At 38.5% G+C, this 13109-nt stretch overlaps 1 protein-coding gene across 8 annotated transcripts in view; it reads left to right on the top strand.

Annotated features, from left to right (window-relative positions):
- The window catches only part of USP37 (ubiquitin specific peptidase 37), a 122436-nt gene that overhangs the window by 12584 nt on the left and 96743 nt on the right, over positions 1–13109 (top strand). For all 8 annotated transcript variants that reach the window (XM_007966270.3, XM_038001534.2, XM_007966271.3 and 5 more), the window contains 4 exons: positions 2740–2911; positions 5969–6069; positions 8800–8978; positions 9595–9672. In XM_007966270.3, the coding sequence (XP_007964461.3) occupies positions 2740–2911; positions 5969–6069; positions 8800–8978; positions 9595–9672 (530 nt within the window). The remainder of the gene's footprint in view (positions 1–2739; positions 2912–5968; positions 6070–8799; positions 8979–9594; positions 9673–13109) is intronic.

The following is a 13109-nucleotide window of genomic DNA, read 5'->3' as shown; positions in this document are numbered from 1 at the left end:
TTAAGCTGTAAAAATATTACAAAGATCCTGAGATAACACAAGAAAGCAAGCCATTTGCACTCTGAGGATTCAAAGGATAAATAGAAGTTTGCCAAAAGTAGTAAAGGTAGAAGTGATTTTTTTTTTTTTCTGTAACCCTGAATTTTGTGGCCAAAGTGGAAGTAATTTCTGTATATGGACAAATACGTGAAATGTGAATCAGCACTCAGGGAACTAAAAAGTTATTTTTAAAATATATGGACGCTGAGGAGTGAGTGACAGAAATAAGGCTGAAGAGCTAGGTAGGAACCAGATATTGATGTTTCTTGTTTGTCATAAGGGGAGCAGAAGTTCTAAGGAGCCAAGAATCTCAAATTCACATTTCTTTGGGGTTAGGCAGATGACTTTATTTCAGGTAGTAGTGGGAGAATAAGAAGGACGTATAGGAGGTTATTAATGGGAGTTTAGATGAGGAATGAAAATAAGGAAAAGGGAGTGGAATAAGCAAAAAGGGGAACGGATAGATCTGAAGAGATTTCAAGAAGATTTAAGTCGTAAGATTTGGGAGGTGTGGGAGAAAATTATCTGGGGAGAGTCTCAAGGTTTGAGTGGATGGCAGTCCCTTTTATGTCTTCTGTGATAGGGAGCAGAGGGGAAGAATTGTGGTGTGAGGACTGGGAGAGATGAGTTATCTGAGGTGTCAAGCATTCAGAAGGTAAATAGGACTGGAGCTCCAACAGAGGTCTGGGCTTAAGATAGAGGAAGAGTTGTGTGTTGTTACCGTATGAATTGTTACTGCAATAGCGGGACTGGATGGGCTTTTCAGTTGTTGAAGGGTTGAAGTTCAAGAAGATTCTCATCTTATTTGTTAATGAACAAACTTTGCTTTGTATATTTAATTTTTAAAAAGTGGTAAATTGACTGAAATAATGCCTTTAATGTTACCTGTTTTCCTTTTGCATACTAAATGCTTATTTAAATATTTTGGAGTTAAAAGCATTTAAAACAAATTGTTACGTTTTCCTAGAGAATTTCCACTCAAGGACATAATTTTAAGACCTACTTTCATGCTAAAAATGCATATATAATTTAAAATTTGAATATGAATTGGCAAAATTGTTTTTCATTCTTATCTAATAACTGACAAAAGTCAATTTTCTCTAGTTTTAAAAAAACTCTGAAATACGTTATTAGTTCTTTGTTTATGCTTTTCAGAGGACATATCTTCAGCAAAAGGCAGTTTAGAAACCTTGATGTATGCCTGCTGAGAACATTAGAGAATAAGGCTGCCTGACTGGCAGAAATTATTTAGATAATGAAGAAACTGTAAGATTTACTAATTTAGCCTTGGAAAATTTTCATTTAAGAGAAAATAAAAGTTATCACTTCATAGCACATTTCCAAAGTCTGGTAGAGTCTAAGATGAATATTGAACCAGTTCTGTGGAGAGAGAAGTAAGTTAAGAGTTTCCAGGTACATATGATCTTTGAATGAAACTTAAGTGAGTTTTCTTAGTTAAAAAAGAAAAATAAAAGGTGTGCTATATTGGTAAATGTTTATTTTTGATGGTTTTTGAGAGTTTGGAATTCTTTTGAGGATTATTTAATTGCTTGGAATAATATCTTTTACATTGAAGCTACCCAAATAATTTGCCAAATGTCTTACAAACTTTTGTTTAGCAAAAGACAAAGATTCTACTCCAATTTTTTTTTTTTTTTTTTTTTTGAGACAAGTTTTGCTGTGTCATCCAGGCTGGAGTGCAGGGGCAAGCTCTCAACTCAATGCAGCCTCCACTTCCTGGGTTCAAGCTATTTTCCTGCCTCAGCCTCCTGAGTAGCTGGGACTACAGGTGCGCTCCACGATGCCTGGCTACTTTTTGTCTTTTTAGTAGAGATGGGATTTCGCCATGTTGACCAGGCTGGTCTTGAACTCCTGACGTCAGGTGATCTGCCTGCCTCGGCCTGCCAAAGTGCTGGGATTACAGACGTGAGCCATGGCACCTGGCTTTCTACTTCCATTGGGTTTTCTAAACTGGTGATAGTGTAACCATCCAAGGTTCTGAAATGTGTTAACTCAGTAGTTTTTATCCTCTGTAAGTATATTTTAAAATAAGGGATTCCCTACCATGAGATCAAGAGTTCTAGGATTGTTCTGTAAAATTAATTTTAATAGAAGAGTAAGTCCACACTTTATGTTGTCAGTTGGTTCTTGAAGACTGACTTGAAGTGAAACTATGGATAATGAAACTAATTTTTTTTCCTCATCAACATTATAATGAAGGAAATGATGTTATTTGAGGACCTGCTGTATGTTCTTTTGCTTAATGTTTATAACACATTAAAAACATCAGAAAATAAAGGGGTAGCAGTGCTACCTTTAATTAATACCTCCATTTGACACACTATTCTTATAAAATAAAAAGTTTTCATGGTTGTTTGCCATTTAGTACCAAGAACCTATTGACAACATTCATTAAGGGCTTTTTAAAAAAAATTCTTTATTTTTCCTTCTCTATTACCCTTGGTGCAAGATCTCTGTATAATTAAGGGCTTATTGCATGTGTTTGCATCTCTAAAAGGTAAATCTTTAATTTAAATGTATCAAGAAATGGGAACTTCTTTTGGTTGAAAAAAATTAAATTACTGTGGGGAAGAGTGATAAATGTAGCTTGGAAAGTATAAAGTTTAGTGTTTATTATACAGATTGTTATACTTAGTTATCATACATTTTTTATGATAATTTACCTTTTGTCTTGATTAGCTAAGTCATAACATTAAAAATGTGGTGCTTCGACCCAGTGGAGCAAAACAAAGCCGCCTAATGTTAACTCTACAAGATAACAGCTTCTTGTCTATTGACAAAGTACCAAGTAAGGATGCAGAGGAAATGAGGTTGTTTCTAGATGCAGTCCATCAAAACAGACTTCCTGCAGGTGAGTACAGATCATCTCAGGGTCTAACGTTAGTAGTTTTACAAGAATATGACTAGACTACAGGCCAGTGTTCAATTGAATTCATTAGCATATTAAAAGGATTATACATCATGAACAAGTAGGATTTATTCCTGAAATTCAAAGATAGTTCACCATATGAAAATCAATCTATGTAATACATCATTCTTGACAGAATGAAGGACGAAAACCACATGATCATCTATATTGTTGCAGATGAAAACATTGACAAAATCCAACACTGTTTCATGATAAAAACACTCAACAGACTAGGAGTAGAAGTAAACGACTTAGCGCAATAAAGGTCATATGCAAAAACTTAAAGCTAACATCATACTTAGGGGTGAAAAACTGGAAATGTTTCCTCTAAGATCATTAACAAGGCAGGAATACCTGCTCTTGCCACTTCTATTTAACATAGTACTAGAAGTCTTAGCCAGAGCCTTTAGGCAAGAAAAGGAAATAACAGGCATCCAGATTGGATAGGAAGAAGTAAAATTACTTGTGTTTGCAGATGACTTGATCTTATATGTAGATTCCACAAAAGAATACAATTAGAAAAAGGAGCAGGTTTTTTTTTTTGTTTTTTTTAGATGGAGTCTTGCTCTGACACCTAGGCTGGAGTGCAGTGGCGTGATCTCAGCTCACTGCAACCTCCACTAGGGAGGAGAATTTAAATTACAGTTGGGAAAAGTTACCTTGTTGCATAAATCTTAGACACTTGCCTGTTTATGAAAATTATTCTGAAGTTTTACTCTTGCTGTGGAAAATGAGTCCTGTAAAAAAATCACATGGTATGATCAGGTTCCTCTGCCCCCTCTAATCCCTTTCATTTAAAATAGTGGTTTTTTTTTTTCTTTTAATGCCTTTACAGGTGCTTTTTCTTTTCTTTCTTCTTCTTTTTCTTTTGAGACAGTGTCTCTCTCTGTCACCCAGGTTGAAGTACAGTAGCAAGATTCCAATATGTTGCCCAGGCTGTTATCGAACTCCTGGGCCCAAGCGATTGATCTTCCTTGGCCTCCCAAAGTGCTGGGATTACAGGCATGAGCCACTGCCTGGCCCTACAGCCATCTTTTTAGGAAAAAATCTGTTGCTTAAAATGAGTTCTCCACTATTACATTAGTCTTTAGTTCTGTCATCTTCAACATTTTACTATTACTTATATTTTATAGTTGACAAACTTGAATTTTTTCGACTTAAATATGACACATTAAAAACATCAGAAAATGAAGGCATAGCAGTGCTTCCTTTAATTAGTGTCTCCATTTGACACCGTATTCTTGTAAAATAAAAGCTTTTTATGGTTGTTTGTCATTTAGTACCTAGTCATTATGTGTTCATGCCACCAAATTGGAGCTATATCAATTTACTAAACCATTGAATTTTAGAATCAACAAATTGGGGCCGGGCGCAGTTGCTCACACCTGTAATCCCAGCACTTTGGGAGGCCGAGGCGGGCAGATCATGAGGTCAGGAGATCGAGACCATCCTGGCTAACACAGTGAAACCCATCTCTATTAAAAATACAAAAAATTAGCCAGGCATGGTGGCGGGCGCCCGTAGTCCCAGCTACTCGGGAGGCTGAAGCAGGAGAATGGCGTGAACCTGGGAGGCAGAGGTTACAGTGAGCCGAGATCGCGCCACTGCTCTCCGGCCTGGGCTACAGAGCAAGATCATCTCAAAAAAAAAAAAAGGGTCAAGAAATTGAATACTATTTAAAATTCTTAGAATATGTCAGAGGCTAGTTTATATCTCTGTTTTAGTTTTATTTCATCATAGCCATATTAATGGAATCACTAGTTTTAACAATTGATATGTGTAAGAAAAGCACGTCTTCAAATACATTGGAGTGGAAAGCACAATATACTGTCCGGGGCCCAATTTTGAACAACATAGCATAATGAAAAAATACGGGCTTTGGCCATAAATAGATTTAGGTTGAAATTCTAGCTCTGCCTGTTATTTCTGTGTGGTTTTAGGTAAGTCACTTAATGACTGAGTTTTAATTTCCTAATCTCTAACATGAAAATATCACCTTGGCCGGGCACGGTGGCTCAAGCCTGTAATCCCAGCACTTTGGGAGGCCAAGGCGGGCAGATCACGAGGTCAGGAGATCGAGACCATCCTGGCTAACACAGCGAAACCCCGTCTCTACTAAAAAATACAAAAAACTAGCCAGGCGAGGTGGCGGGTGCCTGTAGTCCCAGCTACTTGGGAGGCTGAGGCAGGAGAATGGTGTGAACCTGGGAGGCGGAGCTTGCAGTGAGCCGAGATCCAGCCACTGTACTCCAGCCTGGGCGACACAGCAAGACTCCGTCTCAAAAAAAAAAAAAAAAACCCTTGATTTCAGGGCTTCTTAAAAGAGTGAGAGCTCATAAATGTAAAGTATGACTTCCCTATGCTAGGGAGTCAGTAAGTCATTGGTGTTATTAAAATAGCTAGCTGTCGGCTTAACTCTGAATTCATTCTGTGATCTTGGGCAAGTCATTTTAATCTCAGGTTTAGTTGCTTTAGCTGCCCAAAGGTGATATATACTTTGCAGAGACTAGAGTGAAATAATTAGTATAAAAATACTTTGGTTTTTTTTTTTGAGACGGAGTCTCAAATATCCAGATAAACTTACTTGTAGAGAATGTTTTGGAGTATATGTTATCAGAGATACACCTGTCACTGTTTCTGACATCCAGTGTCAGTGTTCATGTTGTCAGTACACAATGACTTTTCCATAGTGTTATTAATATAATTACCAAATGTTTATTCTAGCTTTCTTTTATGCTTTGTAAATTTTATCCTATTAAATGTTTTCAGGTGTGTGTGTTATTTAATTTTTTTGCTTCAGATTCTAGCTCTAAATTTTAGTTTCTATATAAGATATATATTCTGTCAGAAAGAATTGGTTGATAGGCACTTTGATTTGTTTTCTTTTTTTCCTGCTGTTTCTTCTGTTTCTTCAATATTATATAAAAATAAAAATGATAAATCTTTTTGTTAAAGTGAGTGATTTGGGGATTTAAAAAAATTTTTATTTTTGGTCACCAGCCATGAAACCTTCTCAGGGGTCTGGTAGTTTTGGAGCCATTCTGGGCAGCAGGACCTCACAGAAGGAAACCAGCAGGCAACTTTCTTACTCAGACAATCAGGTATGTTCATTGGAATCTTTTTAGCATTTTGAAAAAATGATAGTTGGCCAGGCACGGTGGCTCATGCCTGTAATCCCAGCACTTGGGAGGCCAAGGTGGGTGGATCACTTGAGGTCAGGAGTTTGAGACCAACCTGGCCAACATGGTGAAACCCCGTCTCTACTAAAAATACAAAAATTAGCCAGGTGTGGTGGCACATACCTGTAATTCTACCTACTCAGGAGGCTGAGGCAGGAGAATTGCTTGAAGCCAGGAGGCAGAGGTTGCAGTGAGCTGAGCTCGTGCCATCTCACTCCAGCCTGGGCAACAGAGCAAGACTCCATCTAAAAAAAAAAGAAAAAAAAATAGTCATAGACTATCAAGGGTATTTCTGCATACCTGAAATGTATCATTTTAGCAAACCCAAACCATAGAGTAAGAGAACTTTGAAGCTCTTTTGTAAGTAAATTTATGAATTCTCTTTGGCTATGCAAAGAGGTGATCACTTAGTCCATTTATTGGACTAAGCAGTGAATAAGATTTCATTTTTGTCGGGTTCTTTTTATAGGTTAGATTTTTGGGGGGGCATTTTTATTGAGATATGATTGACATGCAGTAAGTTGTATATATTTAAAGTACAATTTGATATATTTTGACTTACATATATCCTTAAAATCATCATCATCATCAACATAGTGAACATAACCATAACTCTTGAGTTTTCTTATTCTCCTTAGTAATCCTTCCCTCTGATCCCTATCCAGAAGCAACCACTGTTATGTTTTTTCCCACTGTAGATTAGGTTGTAATTTCTGGAGTTTTATATAAATGGAATGAATGTGTAATATTGGGAGGGCAGGGCAGGGTCTGGCTTCCCTCATTGAGCATAATTATTTTGAGATTCATACATTCCTTGGTAGGAATTTAAATTGTTGAAATATTATTTAAATGCATAAGTGTCAACACATATAGCAGAAGCAAGTATTTATGGTTTCACGAGTAATAATTCTCATTAGTGAAGTCATAAATTCAATTTTGTGGGTCATGACTAATTAAATTTAAAAAGTAGAATAGAAAATAATAGAGCATATTGTACATATTAAGGATAAATACTGATTTTTCAAAGTTTTATTTTGGTTTATTTATACATATATATAATAGGTTTTGATGTAAAATATTTCTCACTATGCGGCCAGGCGTGGTGGCTCACTCCTATAATCCCAGTACTTTGGGAGGCTGAGGTGGGCTGATTCCTTGAGCCCAGGAGTTTGAGACCAGCCTGGGCAACACGTGAAACCCTGTCTCTACAGAAAATACATATATTAACTGGGCATGGTGGTGTGCACCTGTAGTCCCAGCTACTTCGAAGACTGGGGTGGGAGAATCACCTAAGCCTGGGAAGTCGAGGCTGCAGGAAGCAGTGATTGTGCCACTGCACTCCAGCCTGGGTGACAGAGTAAGACTCTATCTTAAATATATATGTAATATATATATACATATGTTATTATGGGACGGGATAATGTTCAAAATTCTGAAAAAGTTGCAAAACAGTGGACATGTAGTATGCTACTGTTTGTATAACAAAAAGTAAAATATTGATTTGTATTTGCATAACAGAACAAGGGAAGAATTAGTGGGAAAAGGAGAAGTGGAAGAACTGAGTGATGGATGGGGATAGTGAGATTTACCATTGGTCTGTGGCTTTTAGTATTACTTTGATTTGTGAACCTTGAGAATGTGTCACTCATTTGAAAATAAATTTAACTTTTTAAAGTATTCATTCGGATGACCTTAGAAGTTTTAAAATTTCCTATCCTAAGATTGTAATTCTGTAAAACAAAAGTAATGGGACATAACTTCCATAGAAAAATCACATAGCGCTTAATGTAGAGATATAAAACTTAACTAGCAGAGTGTTCATGTAAAGCTCTATTTCCCAACTAATGCTTACATTGCCATATTCTCTTTGAGTGTTCTTGCTATGTCTTAATGGTAGACTCTTTGACTCATCCTCACAGTGAACTCTATGTCACCTTCGCTCTCCCTATCATATGTTTCATTCCTCCAAACTAGAACTCCCCTCAAGAGTCATATGACTATTTTGTTGGCATTTAAGTTGTGGCAACCAAATGTCACTGTCACTTTTTCTTAACTTGTCATAATCATAATTGGATATTTTTTTTTCTCCAAAGATCAGTTCTCATGCTGATCACTAGAGCCATGTCTTTGTGTGTCTTTTTTATTTTTATTTTTTGTTAGTAATTCAAAGTAGTGTTCTTGCCTCCTCTCCAGGTGTGCTGTGGAGTTTTTAAGTTTATAAGAATGCCATAGGAAAATAAGTGTCAAGCTCAGTTTTTCACACTGACTGTACATTAGAATCACCTGAGTGCTTTTAAAAACAACAACAACAAAAAACAACAACAACAACAAAAACTGATGAATGAACCTTACCCCAGACCAACTGGAATAGAATCGCTAGAGATATATCTCCATTTGTATGTTTTCCTTTTTTTAGAGATAGGGTCTTGCTCTGTCGCCTAGGCTAGATTGCAGTGGTACAGTCATAGCTCACTATAACCTCGAACTGTGGAGCTCAAGTGACTCTCCTGCCTTGGCCTTCTGGGATTACAGGCATGAGCCACTGCACCTGGCTCCATTTGTATTTTTTAAACCTTGCCATTGGAGAATCACTGTTCTAAAAGTATTTCAGTTAATTTGAAGATTTAACTATCTCAAACTTTATTTTTACAGGCTTCTGCGAAAAGAGGAAGTTTGGAAACTAAAGATGATATTCCATTTCGAAAAGTTCTTGGTAATCCAGGTAGAGGATCGATTAAGACTGTAGCAGGAAGTGGAATAGCTGTTACTCGGACGATTCCTTCTTTGACATCTGCATCAACACCTCTTAGATCAGGGTTGCTAGAAAATCGGTAGGAGAAACTTTTTTTTCTTACTCATTAGCTGTATCTGTTTGTAAATGTCTTTTAGGCCTTTTAGAAATACCAATAATTTGAGGGGAAATAAAGTACAGAGTACATTTTTGGTAGATGTAGTGATTACAAGTGTTTGTCAATGTAGTTTATGTCACTGACACTTATTGAGCATGAAAATATACAGCATATAAATTTAAATATGGGCCAGGTGTGATAGCTGACGCCTGTAATCCCAACACTTTGGGAGACTGAGACAGGCCAAACATGAGGTCAGGAGATTGAGGCCGTCCTGGCTAACATAGTGAAAACCCTTCTTTACTAAAAATACAAAAAATTAACCTGGCGTGGTGACACACGCCTATAGTCCCAGCTACTCAGGAGGCCGAGGCAGGAGAATCACTTGAACCTGGGAGGCAGAGGTTGCAGTGAGCCAAGATCGTGCCACTACATTCCAGACTGGGGTGACAGAGCGAGACTGTCTGGAAAAAAAAAAAATGGTTTAGAGAATTAGATAATAGTAGTCCCATTTCCTGTCCTTAAGTATGTTGGTTTATGAATTTTTGTGATATGAATTATGGCTTTTTAAAAGTAACCTTTTCTTTGTTCTCTGTAGTACTGAAAAGAGGAAAAGAATGATATCAACTGGCTCAGAATTGAATGAAGATTACCCTAAGGAAAATGATTCATCATCGTAAGTTAATTTAAGGGCCTTTATAGTGTTAGAGCAGTATTTCTTATACTGGTATTTGTAACCCCTGGGGAAGATTGGGGAAATGGTTTTAATTTATCAGAATTCCAAAGATGGAAGAGCAGAATTTAAAGTGGTTGGGTGACAGTAGACTGTGGCTCAATAGAGAGGGAAATTAGCCATTGCCATTGCTTTGATCATTTCATTGCATTTCTCTTATCCTGCCTTTTTTTAAAATCTGCAGTACTTAGTGGGAGAATAGAACTGAAGAACTCTAAACAGATGTTTCTTGCTGGCTGCTGTTTTAGTGTGAACCCCTTCTTGTCTTCTTTATGCTTAATTTTAAAAAAAATTTACTTTTTTACTTTACTCATGTAAAACGTCAGCCTAGAGGTTAAAGGATGTGAGCCTATGTGTTCTAGGCAAGTAGCATTAATCTTTCAGAGATGTTTTCTCCGTTGAACAAAAGGGAATAGATCAACCCAGGGTGCTCACCAACTCATAATCATCATCCTCATTTTGTGAGGTTTTGTTTTTTTTTTGTCTTCTAGGGGTGAAAACTAATTATACCGTTATCAGTTAAAATCTCAATTAATACCTTAACAGAATCAGTTGGTAGATAGTTAATTGGTACTTGAAGTCAAGGGGTCACCAGAAAGAAGTTGGGAAAAAGCCAAATAAACTTTATGTATTAATTGATTTGCTGCTGTAATATATGTAAAAGTCTGAGTAGGTGGTAGGACTGATATCTGAAACTATAATCACCATGGACCCAGATTCTTTCTGTCTTGTTGATCTGCCATCCTTAATAAGCAGCCTCCATTTTGTGGACTGAAGTAGCCACTTCAGTCTCTACTTTCATGTCTCCTCTCCATTTCTATTAGTGGAAGAGAGCAAAGGGAGGGCATACTGTTTTCCTTAGGCTGGAAATTGCATATACCACTTTTGTGCATATCACATTGGCCAGAACTTAATCACATGGTTGTATCAGGTTATGAAAAGGTCTGAGAAATATGCCTGTGTTCCAACTGTTGTGGCAAAAGGGTACAGTGGTTATTTAGGGACAACTAATTCAACTAATAGTCTGCCTTATTTTGCCCCTACAGCCACTGAAATAACCCAGTTCACTATTCTTCCATACATAGAACGAACATCCTTTCCTCTATCCAAATGGAGAACGCCAAATCTCGTGAGAACATTGTATCCAGCTCAGAGTCTAGGATCTTTGGGTGATCCTTCTCTCTGGGTGCATTCTTCTCTTTAAGGTCCAAATGTATCTTGGACTGTGCCCCTCATGGTCTGATACCTAAAAACTAAAAGGCAAGTTAATTTGCATTCCCCACTCCAGACCTCATGCACACATCATTATACATTGCTGGAGTAGGAACAGAATAATCACAATAAAAATTTCTGTTTAAAATAGACAAGAATAGGAAACTGCAGGGGTCTTGAGTCTATAGCAGTGATAAAATCTTGCGAGGTGGAAATTGTGAGGACAGTGAAAGCGATGGAATAAGTTCCTGGTTAGCCCATCTTGCAGTCTGATTCCGTTGTCTGGGAGAAACCACCTTGCCCATTGTACTCCATGTGACCCCTGGTTTTACCCTCTGGCAGGTTTTCATTGTTTATTTTCTTTAAAGGCCACCACCAAAATAGATTTTGAAGACTGTATTTTTCATCAAGGCCATATAGCTTTTATAGCCTGCTTCATCCAAGTTTAAAGATTCTTTAAAGGTAAAACAAGCAGGCTTGAGAAAGAATTGGGGCCAATATATGTATATGTTTTTTAATTTTTTTTTTTTTTTTTGAAACGGAGAGTTGTTCTGCTGCCCAAGCTGGCATGCAGTGGCACGATGTCGGCTCACTGCAACCTCTGCCTCCCAGGTTCAAGCAATTCTCCTGCCTCAGCCTCCCATGTAGCTTGGACTACAAACGGGCGCCACTATGCCCAGCTAATTTTTGTATTTTTAGTTGAGACAGGGTTTCACCATGTTGGCCAGGCTGGTCTGGAACTCCTGACCTCAAGTGGTCTGCCCACCTCGACCTCCTAAAGTGCTGGGATTACAGGCATGAGCCATTGCACTGGCATGTTTTTTTTTAACATACTTTTAAATTTTGAAATAATTTAATTTGCAGGAAAGTCACAAAGATAACATAGAATGTTCCTGTATACCCCTTACCCAGCTTCTGCTAATGTTAATATCAAAGTTATTTTCTCACAATACTGACTGTCTAGTTAACTCTTACCACTGCCTCAGTTTGAGAATCAAAGCAATTGGATATTTTTATCCCATGGTCTCCAATTACCAGACAATTTTGATTCTAGGCTCTTGGCACAGACAGCTATGTTTTTTTGTTTGTTTGTTTTTGCTTTTTGTTTTTTTTTTTGAGATGGAGTCTTGCTCTGTTGCCTAAGCTGGAGTGCAGTGGCATGATCTTGGCTCACTGCAAGCTCCACCTCCCGGATTCACGCCATTCTCCTGCCTCAGCCTCCCAGGTAGCTGGGACTACAGGCTCCCGCTACCACGCCCAGCTAATTTTTTTTTTTTTTTCTATTTTTAGTAGAGACGGGGTTTCACCTTGTTAGCCAGAATGGTCTTGATTTCCTGACCTCGTGATCTGCCTGCCTCAGGCTCCTAAAGTGCTGGGATTACAGGTGCGAGCCACCGTGCCCGTCCTGTTTTCTTTTTTTTTTTTTTTGAGACGGAGTCTTGCGCTGTCGCCCAGGCTAGAGTGCAGTGGTGCCATCTCAGCTCACTGCAACCTCTGCCTCTCGGGTTCAAGTGATTCTTTTGCCTCAGCTTCCCAAGTAGCTGGGATTACAGGCGTGCACCACCATGCCTGGCTAATTTTTGTATTTTTAGTAGAGACAGGGTTTCGCCATGTTGGCCAGGCTGGTCTCGAACTTCTGACCTCAGGTGATCTGCCCTCCTTTGCCTCCCAGGGTGCTGGGATTATAGTCATGAGCCACCATGCCTGTCCGCTATGTTTCTTTTTTTTTTGAGACAGAGTCTCACTCTGTCTCCCAGGCTGGAGTGCAGTGGCGTGATCTCTGCTCACTGCAAGCTCCGCCTCCCGGGTTCATGCCATTCTCCTGCCTCAGCCTCCCAAGTAGCTGGGACTACAGGCGCCCGCCACCACGCCCAGCTAATTTTTTTGTATTTTTAGTAGAGACGGGGTTTCACAGTGTTAGCCAGGATGGTCTCGATCTCCTGACCTCATGATCTGCCCGCCTCGGCCTCCCAAAGTGCTGGGATTACAGGCGTGAGTCACCGCGCCCGGCCTGCTATGTTTCTTTTCATCACTGGTTGCAAGCTGATTAGCTTTGGCCTAAATTTATATGTCTCAAATAGGACCTTGTTGAAAGCAAAAAGAAGCACTAACACAGACCAGTATCCTTAATTGTTGTACTCTTTTACTGTAGAGCTATAGGTTCAGTG

The sequence above is a fragment of the Chlorocebus sabaeus genome, chromosome 10 (assembly GCF_047675955.1).
Source record: "Chlorocebus sabaeus isolate Y175 chromosome 10, mChlSab1.0.hap1, whole genome shotgun sequence".
In the NCBI taxonomy this organism is placed as follows: domain Eukaryota; kingdom Metazoa; phylum Chordata; class Mammalia; order Primates; family Cercopithecidae; genus Chlorocebus; species Chlorocebus sabaeus.
This window is presented reverse-complemented; position numbering and strand designations above follow the sequence as displayed.